This window comes from Porcisia hertigi, chromosome 1 (assembly GCF_017918235.1).
Source record: "Porcisia hertigi strain C119 chromosome 1, whole genome shotgun sequence".
NCBI lineage: Eukaryota > Euglenozoa > Kinetoplastea > Trypanosomatida > Trypanosomatidae > Porcisia > Porcisia hertigi.
The window spans coordinates 196,056-215,000 of record NC_090560.1 but is presented as its reverse complement, the minus strand read 5'-3'; the positions used below and the strand labels follow the sequence as shown (position 1 = coordinate 215,000).

The 18,945-nt window shown below is 58.1% G+C and overlaps 5 protein-coding genes across 5 annotated transcripts; all 5 read right to left on the bottom strand.

Moving 5' to 3' along the window:
- Positions 1 to 1,098: 1,098 nt before the first annotated feature.
- Positions 1,099 to 4,425, bottom strand: JKF63_07858 (uncharacterized protein; the record flags this gene model as incomplete). The annotated part of the gene is made up of 1 exon (XM_067903786.1): positions 1,099 to 4,425. The coding sequence occupies one exon, from the start codon at positions 4,423 to 4,425 to the stop codon at positions 1,099 to 1,101; it is 3,327 nt and encodes a 1,108-aa protein (XP_067760045.1).
- A 952-nt stretch (positions 4,426 to 5,377) lies between these two features.
- JKF63_07857 (uncharacterized protein) lies at positions 5,378 to 8,383 on the bottom strand (the record flags this gene model as incomplete). The annotated part of the gene is made up of 1 exon (XM_067903785.1): positions 5,378 to 8,383. One exon carries the CDS (start codon positions 8,381 to 8,383, stop codon positions 5,378 to 5,380), a length of 3,006 nt encoding a protein of 1,001 aa, XP_067760044.1.
- A 1,279-nt stretch (positions 8,384 to 9,662) lies between these two features.
- On the bottom strand, positions 9,663 to 11,090 carry JKF63_07856 (uncharacterized protein; the record flags this gene model as incomplete). Its single annotated transcript, XM_067903784.1, has 1 exon — positions 9,663 to 11,090. The coding sequence occupies one exon, from the start codon at positions 11,088 to 11,090 to the stop codon at positions 9,663 to 9,665; it is 1,428 nt and encodes a 475-aa protein (XP_067760043.1).
- Positions 11,091 to 12,506: 1,416 nt separating this feature from the next.
- JKF63_07855 (uncharacterized protein) lies at positions 12,507 to 13,778 on the bottom strand (the record flags this gene model as incomplete). Its single annotated transcript, XM_067903783.1, has 2 exons — positions 12,507 to 12,982; positions 13,082 to 13,778. The coding sequence occupies 2 exons, from the start codon at positions 13,776 to 13,778 to the stop codon at positions 12,507 to 12,509; spliced, it is 1,173 nt and encodes a 390-aa protein (XP_067760042.1).
- A 2,860-nt stretch (positions 13,779 to 16,638) lies between these two features.
- Positions 16,639 to 17,850, bottom strand: JKF63_07854 (uncharacterized protein; the record flags this gene model as incomplete). The annotated part of the gene is made up of 1 exon (XM_067903782.1): positions 16,639 to 17,850. One exon carries the CDS (start codon positions 17,848 to 17,850, stop codon positions 16,639 to 16,641), a length of 1,212 nt encoding a protein of 403 aa, XP_067760041.1.
- Positions 17,851 to 18,945: the final 1,095 nt, after the last annotated feature.

Below are 18,945 nucleotides of genomic sequence, written 5' to 3'. Positions count from 1 at the left end.
CTTCTCCCCTGCCACACCACAGGCACAGAGAGAGGAAGAGAGAGCAACTCAACAGCCCCCCTCCCCTCCCCCCTCCCCCCGTCCAACGTCGTTACACGCCGCGGAGAGGATGCTCCAGAGTGTGTGGAGGTGGGGCCGCTAAGTGCTCGTGTAGGCCACGGTTTCCGTTTGTATATCGGGACCATGGCGCACTGTTGCTCTCGCGGGGTGCTTCGATGCGTTGCTGTTCCTCTTTATCTGGACTGAGAATGTGTTTTTGGATGTGGAGGCGGGATGGCTTGTAAGGGTGTATCCCGCGAGTCGTTTGGACTGGGGCCGCGCCTGTGTGCCGGGCCGTCGTATATGCCACGGTCAGGGTCAAAGGTGGGCAGGTGCAAGGGCACGGCAACGGGTGGCCCCGGGTACCTCCCACCAAGGTTTTCCTTCAGACAGGAGTGGGCGTGGGCCGGTGTGTGCTGTGACACCTTCTTGTATGAGCAGTGCGGCTCCACACCTGGGCAGGGCGATCTGGCCTTCGCCAGGTGTTGGTTCACGGGTGTTGTGAAGAGCGCGCTTTGTATGAGATTTACATGGGTTTCCGCCAGAGTGCGAAGGGAGGGGGGGCCTCCTCCTCGTCAGTCATCTCTGCCGGGGTTGGGTGCATCAGCCGGTGGGAGGCCCCCTCCCTCCCCTCCCCTCCCCAGGGGCACCCCGCTGCCTTCCATTCGAAATTGGGCCCCGGTTATCCCGTGACACGCCCGCTCATGGGAAAGAAGAGCTCACAGGCGCCGGGTAAAGGGGGGGGGGGCGTCTGCGCGTGCACGGGGCGGGGCCAGGGCGGTTGGGCGAGCGTGTTCTGCCAAATTTGTTTTTGGAGAGCCGGACACCCGCCCCGGGCCTCGCGTGCCGGGGGTTGCCGAAGACGCCTGGCCCCCCCCCCCCCCTTCCCTCCCTCCTCCCGCCACCGTGGCACTACAGTGAGCACCGGCCACCACGTTGAGGTGGCCAGCATTGCCAGGGACTACTGTGTTTTTACATGTAAACTCTCTCGATCTGCTTGTTCACAGGCGGGCGGGGGGTAGATGGGAGCCGCAGTGCGCACACGTATGCCGCGGTGGCTCACAGTTTAAGGCAGTAGATGAGGTCACCAATATGCAGCGGGAAGGAGGGTGGTGGGTTCGTAACGATATATCGAAAAGAGATGTTGTTGTTGTCGCTGACCATCTCATGGAGGCGGTGGATGGCAAGCGGGAGGAGGTCATTGTGAAGGGCGAATGAGGTGGCGTCCTCGTAGATGGTCCACGCCGCGTCCGGCGCAATGACGGTGACGAGCAGCGACTTGGACTTGGACGACAGAAGCAGCTCCAACACGCCGAGTAGTTCGGGAGTGAAGTACATCTCTTGCAGGCCTGTGTCGAGCATGTGGCGGCACACAACACATCCGGACATGAAGCTCGGCTCCAACACCCATTCGGATTTTTTGGCGTCCCTGCCGACCGTCATGGAGGGGGACGCAAAGAGCGGCACCAGCTCGGCGTGATCGACCTCAACGACGATAGGGATGTCAGGGAATTCGTTGTGCTTATCTTCGCCGATGAGCTGGCGTACGAGGCGCACAACGAGGACAGAGAGCGAGTCGCCGTGTTCGTCGCAGCGGTCTCCGGCTGAGAAGATGACAACGGCTGCTGCCTTGGCGATGTTGCAACGGCGGAGGTCGGACGTGAAGAGACCACAACCCTGCACGACGACGAGGGATCCTGTCACGTCTTCCTCCTCCCACATGTTGCAGAGGTTGTCGAAGTTGGTGTCGTCGGCGAGGAGCACGATGTCGCTGTTGGGGTCGTGCTGGCGCACGGGACGCATGACGTCGTAGTAGTCGGCCGCTTTGGCGTTGTGTGACTCGGCGGCGGCCTCGTGAGACCAGTTGGTGCGCTCGTGTGCGTTGGAGAGGTCGATGAAAACATAGTGGTTGGTGAGGTGATGGACACTCGGCTCTATGCGCAACACGCCGTGCGACTCGGCGGCAGCGGGGAACACTGGAGACCTCACCGCCCCCACCCGTGTGTCCTCCTCGTCGTTGTCTCTGGCGACGGCGGTGCTGGGCACAACGGTCGAGGTGAAGCGTGACGGCGACCGCGGCTGGCTGGCGCACGGCGTTGGTGTGGCGATCGTGGGGTTGGCGTTCGACACGCAGCAGGCTTCATTGTCAGCATCAGAGGGGCACGGCACGACTGTGATGGCGTTGGCTGGGACGTTAGCTGGAGTCGGAGGAAGGGTGACGAGTGCGCCGGCTGTCGCCATGCTGGCGCGAGCGCTGCTACGGCGCGGGTACTGGTTTTGGTTGTGGTGCACCCCGGGCTGCGTCGGGTTGCCGCACGTGGAGGGGTCGACGAGGGAGTCGTTGATTATCTCGTCGACGATATCCTGCGTGGCGCGGCGCACATCACAGATAACGATCAGCTTCTGCACGCCGACCAGCGAGCCACGCGGCGCCAGTTCCACGACATAGTCGTCGTTGCCGCCACCGCCGCTGCGCACCACACCAATGAGCGTTATATTGGTGCGGTACAGCAGGCGCGCCAGACTGACGACGGTGTAGTGGCCCTGTTGCACAGGCGGCGGCGCCGCCACTGTTTCGACGTGCTGTGCGAGTGATGCCTCGTACGTGCTCATCCAGTCCGGTTCCGCACCGCGGGGCAGCTCGATCGTTGCGGCGCCGTAGGTAAGCATTGCGCGCTTGCGCGTCCCCATCTTGCGTATCGCACGCAGTGTCCCCGTGCCGCCACTGAGTCCGAAGAGGTCTTTGAAGTCGCGCAGCTCCCAGAGCGCCTCCGTTGTCATGGGATCGAACATGCGCACGAGATTGACGATGAAGGGGATCATGCCTGGAAGCACACAGCCGAGCCCCAGCAGGTTGTGGTTGAGACGCTCAAACTCCAACACATTGGCTCGCCTGGGCATCAGTGACTTGGTGTAGCGTGAGCGGTGCAGCAACACGTAGAGCGGAAGGTCGGGGACGAGGTTACTGACAGTAAGGGTTTGTGCAGCTAGCTCGTAGTCGCTGTAATAGCAAGAGTTGGTGCCCGCGCCCAACAGGAACATGGCAGAGGCGCCGCGCGCGTTGCAGCGATCGAGGTCTGCCTGGATCGCCGGGTCGCCAACGAGGACGTACACGGCACTGCGGTACTTGGGGTAGTTGAGCAGCAGCAGCATCTGGGCGGTCGGCTGCTCGCGGAGCAGTAACACCACCTTCATGTTCAGATAGTGGCGGTGCTCGGCGAAGATGTTCTTCAGCTGCATGCGCAGCTCATTGTAGCCAAGATTGCCGCATATCACGACGTGGTCCGTGCGCTTGAACCATGTTGTGTAGTACGCGTAGGACAGGTGGTACATGCCGAGGTCGGCCACGTATTGCAGGACTGGCAAGAAATAGCTGAGACCCACGCCAATGAAGACGATCATGAGAAGACGGCCTTCCACCGTGAGCGGCGTCACGTCGCCGTAACCGATGGTCGAGAAGGTCAGCAACATCATGTACACCATGTTGAAGTACTCAACAGGGTCACCGCAGAAGCTCTCAACAGCCTGCAGGACGCCGACACTGATGCCGATGACGGCGATGCACTGGACCATAGAGCGAACCATCTCGAGTCGGTTCTCGGTGAAGTAGATGCTGATCTGCGGATAGTGCAGTAGCGACAGTAGGCTTTCGTGCAGCCACCACACGCGCAGAAACATGGGTGCGTACGTGCGCGTCCAGGCCCTGTCCATCGTGACGAGGGCGCCGAGCGCGAGCACGAGCATCCAGCCGCTGCTGAGGTAGTTCATGAGTGAGCGCACGTTGAGCGCGTAGCTCCATTTTTTTGTCTCAACCGCCAGCAGCGCGATCCAGCAGCTCATGAAGACGGCGCTCAACAGCACCTCGCCAACGAAGTAGCCAAGGCCCCAGTCGAATTCGCGCCAGTCCGCCGTGACGTGGTTGCTCTGCACACGAAGGTAGATGCCCAAGGCGGCGGCTTCAAGACCAACATTGCACAGCAGCAGCCCAATCGACACATACGAGTAGCGCTGCTCGACAACATCAAACAGCTTGCGGAGACTGTAGATGCCGAGACTGGAGGGGTCATAATGACACACCCAGCGATGGCGCAGTGCCTCGGGCGTGATTTCTGTGGAGTGGCGCAGGTTGGCTACGTTGTTCTTGAGGTTGCGCAGCTGTGCATGGATGGTTCCCTGCAGGTTGGGGAGGCGGCTGAGCACGTTATTCTGCACATTGTGGCTGAGACGGACTATGAGCCGTTTGGCGTGAAGGCGCCGGTGGGTCTCGTCGGCCGGGATGGTTGTTATGCCGGCACCCGGGCCCTCATCCGTGAGGCGCGTGGCGGCCGCAGTGGTGGGTGGCGCTGCGTTGTCTGGCGCCGGCACCATTGGCAACACGTCCGTCATTGACGAGGATGACCACGCTGCTTCTTCCTCTCGCGAGGCCATGGCTATCCACCCCTCCCCCTTCTGGGGAGCAGGGGAGAGTTAAAGGAGGAGGAGGAGGAGGAGGAGGAGAAGGGGGATGGAGGGAGGGATACACCAGAACACAAAAGGAAGAGGAGGGAGTGCGCAGCTCTTCAGGGGGAGGGGAGTTCTAGGCTTGGACTCGAGTACGCCAGGAGCTGGAAGGCCCTCCCCCTCCCCCAACCACACACACACACACACTCACACACAAGCGCGCGACAGCACTGCGCTCTCTCCCTTGTCGGTATATATATGCTCATGTGTGTGTGGGTAGGGTGGGGATGAGCGTCGCATAATATATATATATATATATGCACGCACCTTCTTCCCCTCCCCTCCCTTCTCCTCACCCCACTCCCCTTTCAGAAAAAAAATGTTTGCGCATGCCCAAACCACGTTATTACTGTTTTTTTTTTTTGGGTGGGGTGGGGTGCGCGTGGTGTTGTGTTCGTGAAGGGGGGGGGTGGTGGATTGGTGGTGGTGTGCATGTGTGTTTCTCTGTCCGTTGTCTTGACTGTTTTTTCACGCATCTGCGGGCTCCCCCCGCCCCTCTCTCTCTCACAAAACTCCTCTCAAGCAGGGAAAAAAAAGAAGAAAGAGATGCGCACAATAATATATAAATATATACGTGTCTCTCCCCCGAAGAGGAAGAGGAAGAGGAAGGAGGAGGAGGGGGGGGGCACACGACACAGGAGCACACAACGAGTCCACTCCCCTCCCCTCCCTCCCCCCCCCCCCCCTTTTCTCCCCCTCTCTCTCTCACAAACACACACACAAACTCGCACCTCAGCGCAGTCAACATCACTACATCACGAAGATGCACAATCTTGATGGCGCTCCTCCGCTCCCCCCCTTTTTTCTTTCATAGCCACCCGCACACGTCCACGGGTCTCTAGCTGGGGGTGATGTAGAAGAGTAGGTCTGTCTGTTGGCACACGGGCAGGGCGTGTGGCGGGTTCGTGAAGACAAAGCGCTGACCGTTGATGGATGGGCTGCGAGCATCGACAATGCGACGCTGCAGTGCGATGGGTAGGCAGCCAAAGTTGAGGCTGTAGGCTACGACGTCCTCATAGGTTCGGAGCTCTGCGTTGCACTCGGACAGCGGCAGGCGCGCGAGCGCGGGGGTGTCCGGTGCGTGGCCGCTGATGAGCACGTCTATGACATCGATAAACTCAGCCATGAAGTAGGTGCGCTGGAGTGCTGGGAACAACATAATGCGGCTGACCGCATTGCCAATGATAAAGTTGGGCTCGTAGACAAAGTCGATCTCCGCCTTGCAGCGCAACTGTGGGTCCTCGGTGTACGGCGGGAATAGTGGAAGGTTGACGAGGCCCTCGAGCTCCACCACGACTGGGAAGGAGGGGAGGCCTTGGAGGAGGTCGTTGATGGACAACACTGTGAGCATGGACATGGCACTGGTGGAGCCAGTGCGGCTTATGTCGCCCGCGTAGAAGACGCAGCAGCCAGCGCAGTCTTCGAGGTTGCAGAGGCGAAGGTCGGCGGTGTTCAAACCACAGCCGCTGATGTACTTGACGGGGTTCGTGGTGTCCTGACGGTGTACACTCCAGTAGTAGTCGAAGTAGGGGCCGAAGCTCACATCGTTGGTGAGCAGCACAATGTCGTTGGCGGGGTACGCCTGACGCACCGGCATTACGACATGAAAGATGTCGTGGGCGACGGCGGTGTTGACGGCCTCCTGTGCGTGGCGACTGGACTCATCCTTTGTCTTGGCGGAGGAGAGGTCAATCACGACGAAGTGGTTCTCGAGGTCAAGCGCGTCATCAATGCGCACCAGCGCCTCGGTGTGCATAACCAATGCACGCCCGGAGTCCGTCGATGTGTCGCGGTCGCCGAGGCTGCTGCTCGTCATGTCCGACTCGTCGTCGTCTGCTATCGTGGCAGCTGGGCTGCCCATGGACTTTAGTGAGACTGTGTGGTGAAGCGTTCGCACTACGCCATCGGCACTGTCCAGTGCTGCCTCCCTACCCGTTCGTATCATCGGCAGCGATCTCTGCGAGTCGGCCGTCCTGGCCCGCGGTGTTGCTGACCGCGACAGACAGGAGTGAGGGGCTTGCCGCCGCCATCGGTCCCACCGCTGCTTCCCCAAGCTGTTGCGGCTCCCAATGTCGGTGCCGCGACGAGACTTTGCGCGTCGCCGTCTCGCAAGGTCGTGCTCATCAGGGTCGGGGGCGACAAGCATCTCCTCGCCAAACGCCTGCTCGCAGTCGCGTGCGATGGCATTGACGGCGTCCTGGGCCACTTTCAATGTTTTTGCAATCAGAATGAGCTTCTCCGCGTTCGGGACGAGCTCGCATGGGTTCAGCTGAACCACTTTGCGTGCGTTGAGGATGCCGATGAGTGTGACATCCTTCTCGAAAAAGGCGCGTGCCAACGCGATAAAATCCCGCCCGCGCAGCGCGGCGGGGATCTCCAGGCCGTACATGTCGTTGCGGAGTGCGTACTCGTACTGCTCCACCCAGTGCCGCGACAGCGTTTTGTCTGACGGCAGAGGCTCGTAGGTGCGCAGCAGGTTGATGATGAGCGGTACGACACCGGGTAGCGCCATGGAGAGTCCCACCAGGTGATGCAGTATGCGTTCCACCTCCAGCACGCTTGCCGCGTAGGGACTTATCTGCTTCAGCGAGCAGTTGCGGTGTAGCAGTAGGTGCTGTGGAAGGTCCTTGTCGTAGAGGCTCACCGCCACCGACTGCGCGATGATTGTATAGTCTTGGTAGTAGGCGGATGAACGAGAGTCGCCAAAGAGAAAGATGGCGTCGGCTTCCCGCGCTTTGGCGCGATCCAGGTCCTTTGGCTTTGTGGGGTCACCCACCATGAGTGTCACGCGGCCCTTCAGCCACGGCAGGTTCGCCGTCAGCCGCACCTCCGGCGAGTGTTCCTCTGGTGCCATGAGCACGATGCAGGTGTCGAGGTACTTGCGCCAGCTCGCATAGAAATTCCTGAGCAGCAGGTCAACCGAGAGGTCACTGAACTGCCCGCAGATGATCACATGCGGGCTCTTCCAGCTGCGGCGCAGCCAGGACACGGAGTAGCCGCCGGTGAAGGTGTTGTGGAATTGTTTGCGTTCGGCAATCGCAGCGAGGCGCTGGAAGAGCGGCAGGAACACGCAGATGCCGATCACAATGAAGGCGGTCATGAAGATGCGCGCTGGTGTCGTGGTGGCGGTGATGTCGCCAAAGCCGATCGTTGCGAAGCTGATGATCATGAGGTACGTCGAGTCGTACAGGTCCACGTAGTTCCCAGAGCAGGACTCCACAATTTGGTGCGTGCCGATGCAGGTGCACATGACGGCGAACAGGCGGATAAAATATCCCGCCATCTCCCGCCATATTTCTGGGGTGCGGCGTGCAATCTGCGGGTAGTCAATCAACACACGAATGCAATCACAGAGCCACCAAACACGGAGGTACATGGGCACCCATATGGAGCGCCAGCGTGGGTTCTTGAGTGCGCCAACCCCGATAACGATCATCGGGATGCTCGTCATGGCGTTCACCAGCGACAACCACGAGACCAGATATCTCTTCTTGTCGTGCTCGTAAAAGAACAGAGCGACCCAGGTACACAAGAAGATGATGCTCAGCACCACCTCAACTATGAAGACAGGTAGGCTCCAAGTAAAATCGGTCACCGCCACCGCTCTAGTGACCTGCGACGTCCACACATAAAATGCGACAGCCACGATCTCCATGACCGTGTGCCAGAGGAGGCCAAAGATGGACACGTTGGTGTGGCGCTGGTCGAGAAACTCGACAAACTTGCGCAGCGATCGGAGGCGCTGCGCTGACTGTCCGTAGTGTTTGTCGATGAACACCTCTGGCCTGTCGGTGCGGCGCCCCAGCCCTATCCACTGAAGCCAGGACGACGTATGCTTGCCCATGATAACGGCGCTGTTGAAGAAGAACAAGGAAAACGGATGCGAGTGTGTGTGTGTCAGGACATCACCTGATCTCTCTCCCCCTTCCCCTCCCTACACAGCTGTGACAGCTGTGACCACGTTGCCAAGAACGATAGCCAACAGCAGATGTGTCTGGGAAAAGGGAGGCCGCTGCCGTGCACTCCTTTCTCTCTTACTTTTGAAAAGTAGCTTAGAACAGGAGTTCACAGTGCCGTGCCAAGTGTAGACACACACACACACACACACACACACAGGGGGTGAGAAGAATGAAGGAAGAGGAGGAAGGAGGAGTGTGTGTGTATGTATGCAGGTCCGCAGAGAGAGAGAGAGAGACGAGCACAGGCACGGTCATCCACCCACACCCACACCCACCTACTACACAATGCAAGAAAATAATAAAAAGATTGACCGGGCTTGCCGGGACACGAAAAGGTTGTTCCAGAATTCAGTAATGGAATGCGGTTTCTGGGCAGAGACGACGACGCCCCCGGGTGGGGGAGAAGGAGGAGGAGGAGGGGGAGGCAACGGCGAGCGAATGAGACGGAGAAGTGCCGCGTGGGTGGGTGTATAGATATATATATATAGATATATATATCTTTATCGTTCTGGAGAGCGGCTCCCCCGCCCACCCCCCCAAAAAAAACAAAAGAACACTGAAGAAAAAGGCGTGGAGGAGTTACGCGATGCACACAACAGATGCTCCTACGCCGGCACCTAAACGTATGCATACCGGCATGCACATGTGTGTGTGTGTGTGTGTGTGTGTGGTGAGGAGGTCGTCGAGAATGGGGAAAAGACGCGCGTGTGAGGGAGTAGTACAGTGGAGACATGGTACGCTCATATTATATATTTATATGTGGCCGCATTGCTTTAAAAGGAGGAGGTGCCCCCCCCCCTCCCCCATCTCCTTCCCGTCAAAGTAGCCACACACCGATCACGTGCATGACGACACGGTCACGAAGGTCTCCCTCCCTCTGGGGGGAAGACGTGCACGCTACGAGGTGATGTCTATCTGTAATGTGTGTGTACACAACACAACACAGAGAGACAGAGGCGTGTCAGTTCAACTGCTCTACAACTAACGAACACGTATGCGAGTTTGTGTATATTCGCTGGGAAAAGACGGTCAGCAGGGCACAACAAAGACTCTCTCTCTCTCTTACAGTGCTGTTGCATCACATGGATGGGGGGAGGTGGGGTCCCCCCCCTCTCTCCTCCCCCCCCCCACCCCACAACCCGCGGGCATGCAGTAGGTGCGCGACTAACAAGTTCTCCGTGTGCGCTTCTTCTTTTTTGACCTCGTCTTCCGTTGGCTCATTGCCCGTTGCCGCTGCGGCGGCCATCCGACTTCAGGCAACGTCAGTGCTTCGTCGCTGACGGGTCGAGTGTCTGTGTGTGTCGCTGTAATGCTGTGCTCTGAGAAACCTGGCGTCATTAATGGAGGCGGTGGCGAGGGCTCGACAGCGGCGGCAGTGGAGGGGGCTGCGGACGCCGCCGCCAGTGGCAGCGGCTCTGAAGGCCCTTGCCGCGCTGTTGCCAGTCGCAGCATCCCCACAGCATCTGCTTCCACAACGACATTCTCTATCGACTGCTTCGAAACCATGTCGTAGCTCTTGTGCAGAGCGTAATGCCCCTGCACACGCACTACATCGCCCTCCCGCACCTTGAAGGGGAGCTGCAGCGTTGGGGAGGAAGAGAGCGCTGCCGCGCTGCCCGTGCCATCGTCATGACCGCAGCAGTGGTACGGCTGACCGGCCACGTACCGCACGAGGAGATGAGCCCGATACATCTTCAATTGACCAGGACGACGCTCTCGGTACCCGTGCGCCTCCAACACAAACTGCAGAACAGGTGGCCCCGCTTCAGCGCCACCGTCTGTGGGGGCGGCCCCGCGCAGAGTCCCCACCTCTACCGGGCCGAGTACAGTGCCGACACAGTTCACATAAGAGACACCGGTGCCCAGGCCCCGTCCGCTGAGACGCCAGGCTCGCTCCACCGCTTCGTCGACCTCCATCAAACGCCCTGTCAGCACCGCGCTGGGGTACGCACTGGCTGCGTCGATAGTGACATCCACTGGGGCGCCCTCGCGCTCCCTCCAGGCCGCCCTGGCCGGGCCCTCGCGGAGCAGCTTCACACGCGCCTGCACCCGAGCGAGCTCTTGCCGTAGCTGCACGTTGTGCGCGGCGAGCCGTGCTCGAGCCACATCGATGGCAGAGGCGACTTGAACCCCGTGGCGGGTGGCGCGATGGCGCACGAGATTTGATTCACACAAAAAACGCTTGCCGCATTCGGGGCAGGCGTGGCGATCTCGCAGTGGCACGGACGGTGCTGTGTTCGCATCACTGGCTGATGCAGTACTTACATCAGCAGACGCCGGTAGTGACAGTGCTGATGCAATCGCCCTGCACCCGCCTATGTTGTTCCAGTGCACACGCGAAGAAGAGGGTCGACGGTGAAGAAGGCGCGACGAGCGTGGCCCAGCGCTGAGGCGGCACCAGTGCATTCCTGGGATCGTTGAGAGCAGCCTCCCCGGGGCGAGTGTCGGCCTGTCGTCCTGAGGCAGCTTGACCGAAGCAGAAACGTCGCTCAAGGGTGACGGCGACGACGACGACACTTCTGCTGGCAAAAGTTGCGCGAGTGTCAAGCGCCACCACGGCACAGTCCGCGTGGTGGCAGCGGCGCGTGGCATGAGGAGTTTGTGATAGAGAGAGAGAGGGGTGGTGGTGCTCTGTCTAGTACTATACACTGGCACGTTTGAGGATGAGGTGCGTGGCTGCGTTGAGGGTGCTCGATGAATGGATGGGGAGGGGAGGGGAGGGAGGGAGGGAGGGGGGTGAAGAGAAAGGGATACGAAACAGTGGCGTTGCTGTGTATGTGTGTGTGTGTGTGTACACGATGCCCGTTGTGTGTTCCACAGCGCAGGGACAGCCGATTCGTGATATCCGGAGAGAGGGAGTGCCAGGCACAGTAGCAAGCTGACATGCACCGATGATCTGAGGAGGGAAGGAAGGGGAAGGGAGACACACACACACACACACTGAGAAAGCGAGAGAAAAAAAAACGAGAGGAAAGGGCGCACGCGCGTTCAGTACGAGCAGCATCGCGCGTCGCAATTCACTTTGAAGAGAGCAGAACCGTTTTTTTTTTTGCCAACGGAGCATCTCTCCCCCCCAATACGCCTCAACGTTTTATTTTGTTATATATGTAAATTTATTTGTATTTGATCAATGAAAGTGTCCGTGCGTGTGGTGGAGGGGAGGGAGGGAGGGAGGGAGGGAGTGTCCTGCACAGCGAGAGGAACCAACACATATATATCCCCCCCACCACCACCCCCACAAAAAAACAACAACAACAACTGCACACACTCTCACACTCGTGGGTCGTCGGCGCAACCGCGAGAGGTAAGGGGGGCTACGTTGCCTTTGACGCTGGCGTCGACGACGCCTTCAGCGGTTTCTTAGCGTCGCTGCCGCCGTCGTCAGCGTCTGTATCGCGCTTCGTCGCCTTGCCTTGTCGGTACTGGCACACAGCGTCGTACAGCGTCTTGGCGACCAAGAGCGCCAGTCCGACGCGGATTGCGACGGAGAAGGGACAGACCATTGTGTGTGTATATATATATATGTATGTGTGTGTGTGTATATGTGTGTGTGTGACTGTCTGATGGGAGGACAAATAACACCAAAAAAGGGGGTAAAAGAAGGAAAAGAATGGGGTTGGTGAAGAGGGCAGGGCAGGGCAGGGCAGGGTAGGGTAGGGCAGGTGTGTGTCGTGGTGGTGGTGGGCGCACAGCCTTCATCTCTCTCTCTCTGCGCGTGTACGCACGCATGCACCATCGCCACTCAAAAACACACACACACACACACACACACACATCGTTGTGCACTGTTGTGTCTACCACACCTTTTCACATTTTCAGTTTGTTTGGAACTCTGTGTCAACTGAGCGCGCTTTTTGGTGGTCGTGTGTGTGACGCGCCACGCCACGCCACGCCACGCCCTCCTCTCCGAAGGTCAGCAGCATGCAGACCCGTTCTCGAACTAAACACACACACACACACGGACACACACGGAAAAGAAAAAATGGATAGCACCACTACTACACAGACTTAGTCGTCGTGTACTTCACCATCATCAGCACCGTGGCCATACGCCATGGTGATTTGCCGAGTGCGCCACGCCTCACGCGGGCGGTGTCGCTGAGACAGGAATCGGTCCTTCGCCCACAGGAGACGCATCTGCTCACCACGCTTCATTGGGTCTGCCTTGCGCGGCAGCGTGCGTCCCATCGGGTCCAGGTACGACACCTGGCCTCCTATGGTGCGACACAAGTTCGGTCGAGGACAGTGGTAGTAGTTGCGGTAGTTTGCAAGATGCGTCGCTGCTGCAGAGCCGGCGAGAGCGCCCCTTCCCGATGTTGATGGAGAGGATGTGCGGTGAAGTGGCGTCGCCGTTACTAACGTGCCGATGCCCTGCGGCGTACGTGTCGTGGGAAAGAACCGAAAGCGTTGATCGCTCGTCGCGTCATAGACGATGTTTGCCGCCCGTCGCCGTCGCGCGGCCATGGCCGCCCTCATCTGTGAGTCGACCAAGACACCAGCCCCTGAGGAACCACGGCGTTGCCGCGTTTTATTGCCCGCTCCCTCTCCAGGCCCCTCCCCTCGCACACCCGGAGCCGCCTTCACTCGAGCGGCGTGTGGGGTGACATAGTTTTGGCCAATGAGTGATGCCCTGGGTGCGTACCTTGACGGTACGGCATACGACTCTAGTCTCTTCTGCGACGCGTGAGGGGGAGAGCTGAAGGGAGGTCGCAAACACAACTCCTCCAGCTCCCGCTCGCGCAGTTGGATGTACCGCTGAAGGCGTAACGTCGGCTCAAGGTACTGGAGAAGGCTGCGGGATTCTGCCGGGTAGCCGTCCTGCTGCTGCTGTGGGGACGGCGCTGGTGAGGGGGTGGCAATAGTAGGTCTCTCGTCGCTGTGGTAGTGGGGCTCCCCCCACTGCCCATCTCCACCCTTATCTTCCTCCACGACGCGCCGTGAGAGATGGGGCTTGGACAGAGCAGTTAAAGTCTCAGGCTTCTCAGCAGCTGCGTTGTCGGCGCCAAAGTCTTCATTCAAGGCGAACTGCTCGAAGACGCGCTCAATATCACCCCAGGATGGGTTCGGGTAACCAGCCTCCGCCAGAGCCGCTCGCACTCTTGCCACATCCGCGTCGCAATGGCGAGAGGAGTGGTTGATAGCAGGCGACATGGCCGTGGCCGATGTGGCACTGAGCTGCTGCTGCTGTTGCTGTGTCGGCTGGTCTCGTGCTTCATGGGAGAGTGAAGGCACTTCGGCAGCTGGGGTGGCACGCCTTGCAGGGCGCGTCGCAGTGACCATATCCGCTGTTGTACTGTTGTTTCCTGCCGCGCTCTCTGCGCCGTCGGTGTGTGGGCGAGAGCCAAACGCTGAGGATGAGGGGTAATGGTAGTGAGAGGGCGTAGTGGCAGCAGAGTGGGAGAGTGCCATGCGCTCGGTTCCATCGCCCTGACGTGAATTCACAACACCACCGGCGCTGCCGCTGCTGCTGCTACTGCCGCCGCTGGCGGTAGTGGTGGTGATGACCGCTATTGTTGATGCCGCGGGAGCGCCGCTTGTTCCTTGCGTGCCTGCGTTTGATGGCTGATGCAGATGCCCGTGTGACGCAGACGAGGGGGATCCGGCAGTGACGACGGCAATGGCCCCCCTCCCATTCAAAGGCGGCGTGCTCGTCACCGACCCCAACGCCGCGGTCGCCTGCGTGGATGGCGATGTTGTAGTCTGGGGCAATGACATGATTTCAACGTTAGACGTCCGCAGCAGATGAAGGGCGGTAGTGGTGGTGGTTGGTGGCGTGGGTACACTTGCGTGTTCAGCAGTACACCCACAAATGGTGATGGAGGTGAAGAGGGAGGGGAGGAAAGAATCTAAAGAGGGGTGCAAGAGGCCGGGGGGGGGGATCTCAAGGTGAGTGATGCCGCCGTCGCCACCGCCGCCCGCAGGCCGCTGGATGTTGGAGAAAAAAAATAGTAATGTCAGAGGGTGATCTCTGTCTGCTGGTGTGCGTGTGTGTGTGTCCGGATCTGGAGCCAGGTCATCTCCAAGTCCCAATAACAGCAGCTCCAAAAAAGGCAACGAGGGAGGGGAAGAGGGGAAGAGGGAGTACACCTGACGAGTTCGGCGGATCATATACACTCTCTCCCTTGTCCCGTATAGAATATGTACTGTGGGTGTGCGTGAGTGTGGTGTGTGCTCTTCTTGCACGTGCACCGGGAGTGTCCAGTTTTGACATCACAGCTTCAGCAAACGTTCCATCACACCATTCTTCATCAGCTCCTCGACGTGAGTATATATATATATAGAGGTATATATATATATATATGTACTCCCTTCCCCCCCTTTCCTCCTCCGCCCCCCCCCCCCAGTTCACACACACACACGAATACAAACAAATACCCTCTCTTTTTTTTTTTTGTGTGTGTGTGAACTGGGGGGGGGAGGGGGAGAAGGAAGAGTGTCCACACACATTGTGGCTCCAGTTGTTTGCTGAGTACAACAAAGTCTCCCCCTTTATTATTATTATATAATAATAATAATATTTTTGTTTTTTCTTCGAAGATTCTGAGAGAAATATTCACCAGACACGCGGTCACGTAAACATCACAGAGGATGAAGAATGAAAAAAGGGAGGAAGGTGTGTGTGTGTGTGTGTGTGAGGAGAGAGAGGGGGGGGGGCGAGACCGGGTGGGGTGGGGGACCCCCCCCCCCCTGTCTGGTACGCATGGCAATGCGTGGAAGGCAACACATATCGGCATCAGTGAAGACGACCACAGACATCCCCTCCGCCTCCTTCCCCCTCCCCCCCTCTCTCTCACCCACCCACCCACCCACCCACTTCGCACCTCCCTACTCCATTCGTTTCAATGGAAGAACAAAAAATGTGTATACCCGCACGAGTGCGTGGGTGTGGGCTTGAGGGTTTTTGACCACACACACCCGGGGCAGCTTATATATATTTTTTGGAGTTAAAGTTATTTTTCACCATTTTTTTCTTTTCCATACGAGATAAAAATCATCATAGAAATGAACAACAACAACAACACACACACACACACGCACGCACACACACACACACACACACACAGACAACAACAAATGAGGTCGAGTGTAATATATATATATATATTGAAATGCGTATTGTGTGTATTGGGGAGTGGTGGTGGTAGAGAAGGCGGGCGGTGATGTGGCGTGGAGCGGGACGCAAAGAGAGAGAGAGAGAGCCGAGACACAAGAGAGACAGCCACGGGTGCACCACAACACCGCATAGAATGAAACACACACACACACGCGCGCTCTCTATTTCTTTCTCTGTATATGTCTTCATCTTTCACTCAGTTTGCCTCCCTCTGTAATATATATTTATATATAATATGTGTGTGCGTGCGTGTGTGTGTGTGTGTGTGTGTGTGGGGTGGGGGGGGGTGGTGCTCCCTTCTCTCTCCCTACCGGTGTGTGGGCAGTCTTCTTTTTCGTTGCACCTCTTCCCTCCGCCTCATTTTTTTGATTTTTATTCTCATTCTTAGTAGCTTTATGTGCAATGTGACCCAACCTAATATATATACATATATATATATGTATATACATGTGATCACTGCGACTGTGGGGCTTCTTCTCCCCCCTTCCCAACCACCACCACCCGCCGCCGCCACCGCCGCCCACACACACAGAACAAGCACACCTTCGGAAGAGGTCACACCCAGCACCCAAGTCAACATCACACACACACACACACACAGACAGACAGACAGAGGTGTATAAAGCAAAAAACAACAACCTTCACCGTCTTCTTTTGGGCACAACGTTCACTGATGAGCAGATGAAGAGACGGGAAGAGTGGCATGCAGCATGCCAGATATAATAGAGACTGACACAGACATCACACACACACGCGCACGCATTTGTCTCGTCGCCTCCTGCCCCGCCTCCCTCTTTTTCTTCCACGCCCCCCTCTTTTTTTTTCGGTAGGCAAGCCCCACATTCTCTGATTGTCGTTCCCCAGCTTGTGACGACTCGTCTCTTCGCGGAACAAGATGGTTGATGTGTTGGTGGGAGTTGGGGCACCGGCATCACGACGGATGAAGCAGCGGGGCTTCCCCGTTGGGAGGGGGGAGGGATGAGGGAGGGATGAGGGAGGGTTCGAGGGTGGAGGACGAAGGCTCGTTTATTCGCCAAGGTAGGCGGCGAAGTCGACCGGCAGCTCGTCGATCTGCGTGTGGTAGTGCGCCTCGATCTCGTGGAGCAGCTCCACATCCTTCTCCGTCACGAAGTTGATGGCGACACCCTTACGGCCGTAACGACCGCCGCGACCAATACGGTGCAGGTAGTTCTCCTTGTTCGTCGGCAGATCGAAGTTGATGACGATGTTCACGTGGTGCACGTCGATACCGCGGGCTACCAGGTCGGTGGTGACGAGCACACGGGAGCTGCCGCTGCGGAACGTGTTCATGACCCGCTCGCGGTCGCTCTTGGCCATCTCAGCGTGCATGCTGCTCACGGTGTGGTGGCTCTGGTTTAGCTTCTCGGCAATCCAGTCCACCTTGCGGCGCGTGTTGGCAAAGATGACAGACTGCGCAATCGACACCGTCTCGTACAGGTCCATCAGCGTGTCCAGCTTATGCTCCTCCTCTACGGCGATGAAGAACTGCTTGATGCCCTCCAGCGTCAGGCTCTCACGCTTCACGAGAATGCGTACGGGGTCGCGCATGAATTTCTTGGTGAGCTCCAGAACCTCCTCTGGCATCGTGGCGGAGAAGAGCGCAACCTGGATGTCCTTTGGCAGGTAGCGGAAGATTTCGTAAATCTGGTCCGCGAAGCCCTGAGACAGCATCTCATCGGCCTCGTCCAGCACTAGCACGCGCAGGGGGTCGGTGCGCAGCGCGCCGCGCTTGATCATGTCGGACACACGACCGGGCGTGCCCACGGCGACGATGACGCCAACCTGCAGCTTGCGCAGGTCATCCTGCACGCGCGTGCCGCCGACAAAGGTCTCACAGAAGTTGGAGCTGTTCGACAGGAACTCGCCGATGCGGCTGATCACCTCTGCCGTCTGCAGGGCCAGCTCGCGAGTCGGGGAGAGCACCAGGCCCTGGATCAGGTTGTGGCGGAAGTCCAGACGCTGCAGCAGGCCGATGGAGAAGGCGCCCGTCTTGCCGGTACCGGACTGGGCCTGCGCAATGATGTCACCGCCGCGCGTGAACGGGGCGATGGCGCGCTGCTGGATGCTGGACGGCTTCTCGAAACCGTACGAGTAGATGCCACGCAGGAGGTTCTGGTGCAGCGGCATGTCGTCGAAGGACGGGATCGGGCGGACACCGGGCTGGTCATCGACGAAGGAATCTTGGTCCTGCGGGGCAACCTTATCCTGCTGCGACATGATTGAGATCGACGGTGTGCTGTTGGGTGGGACACAAACAAATACAAAAAAAAGAGAGCTATACGGAAGGCGAAAATCAACTGCGTGTGCGTTGGCAGGTGTCGGGCGGGTGAGTGTGAGTGTGCGTGCGTGCGTGCGTGCGAACGTTCGCAGAGAGACAGAGGGGGTGGGGGTGTCGAAGTGGTCGAGGGTGATGGAGAGGAAGGGACGGCATGTACCATAACACGTATGTGCAGAGGACGTCACTGCCACACACACACACACACACACACACACACACACGTGCACGAGAGCGCATGCTTCGTGTACATCCCCCCCCCCCCCCATGCGTGCGCGGGGTTGCAAAGGAGAAGGAGGTGGGGGGGGGAGGGCGCGGACTGAAGTCCCCCCATTTCTTATATAATATATATATATGTACATGTACATTATTAATTTATATTTCTAGTAAGTGGTACACTCACTTTTTTTTTTTAAAGTCATCGGGAGAGTTTTTAAAAATAATAAACGATCTTTTCTGTGTCGTACGAAAATACGTCGCCTTCCCCCCTCTTCCCTCCCCCTCCCCCTCCTGCGCCCCCTCCTCCTTGTTGAAGAATAAAATGTACTCGCTCTTTTCTCTCTCTCTGCGCCTGGAGGGATGCAGAAGTGGATGCAGGGGGTCGGGAGGAGACGGCGGCGAGTGTACACGGAGCGTGTAGTTTAAATTCATTTCCCGAGGAGAACAAGAGGACGTGTGAAAGAAAAGGGGGGAGGGGCGTGAGGGAGGGGGGGGGGAGAGGCGTGAGGGAGGGAGGAGGGGGAGGGGGGTTGCTGCTGTTGCTGCCGCCCGTGGTTTATACTGGATCGGCAGCCAAATGTACACACACGCACACACACACAATCATATATATATATATATAGTTGATCGGATTGACTCCCCCCCTTCACTCTTCCCTCCCCCTCCCCCCCACTCTCTTCCATTCTCTCTCCCCCTCCTCCCTCCTCCCCCCCCTCCGCTCTCCTCATTTACTTTTCATTTTTTCATTTTTTTTGTCCCCCTAAAAATAACGAAATAAAAATAATTGTTGATTTTTCCCCTCTTTTTTTTTGGTGTTT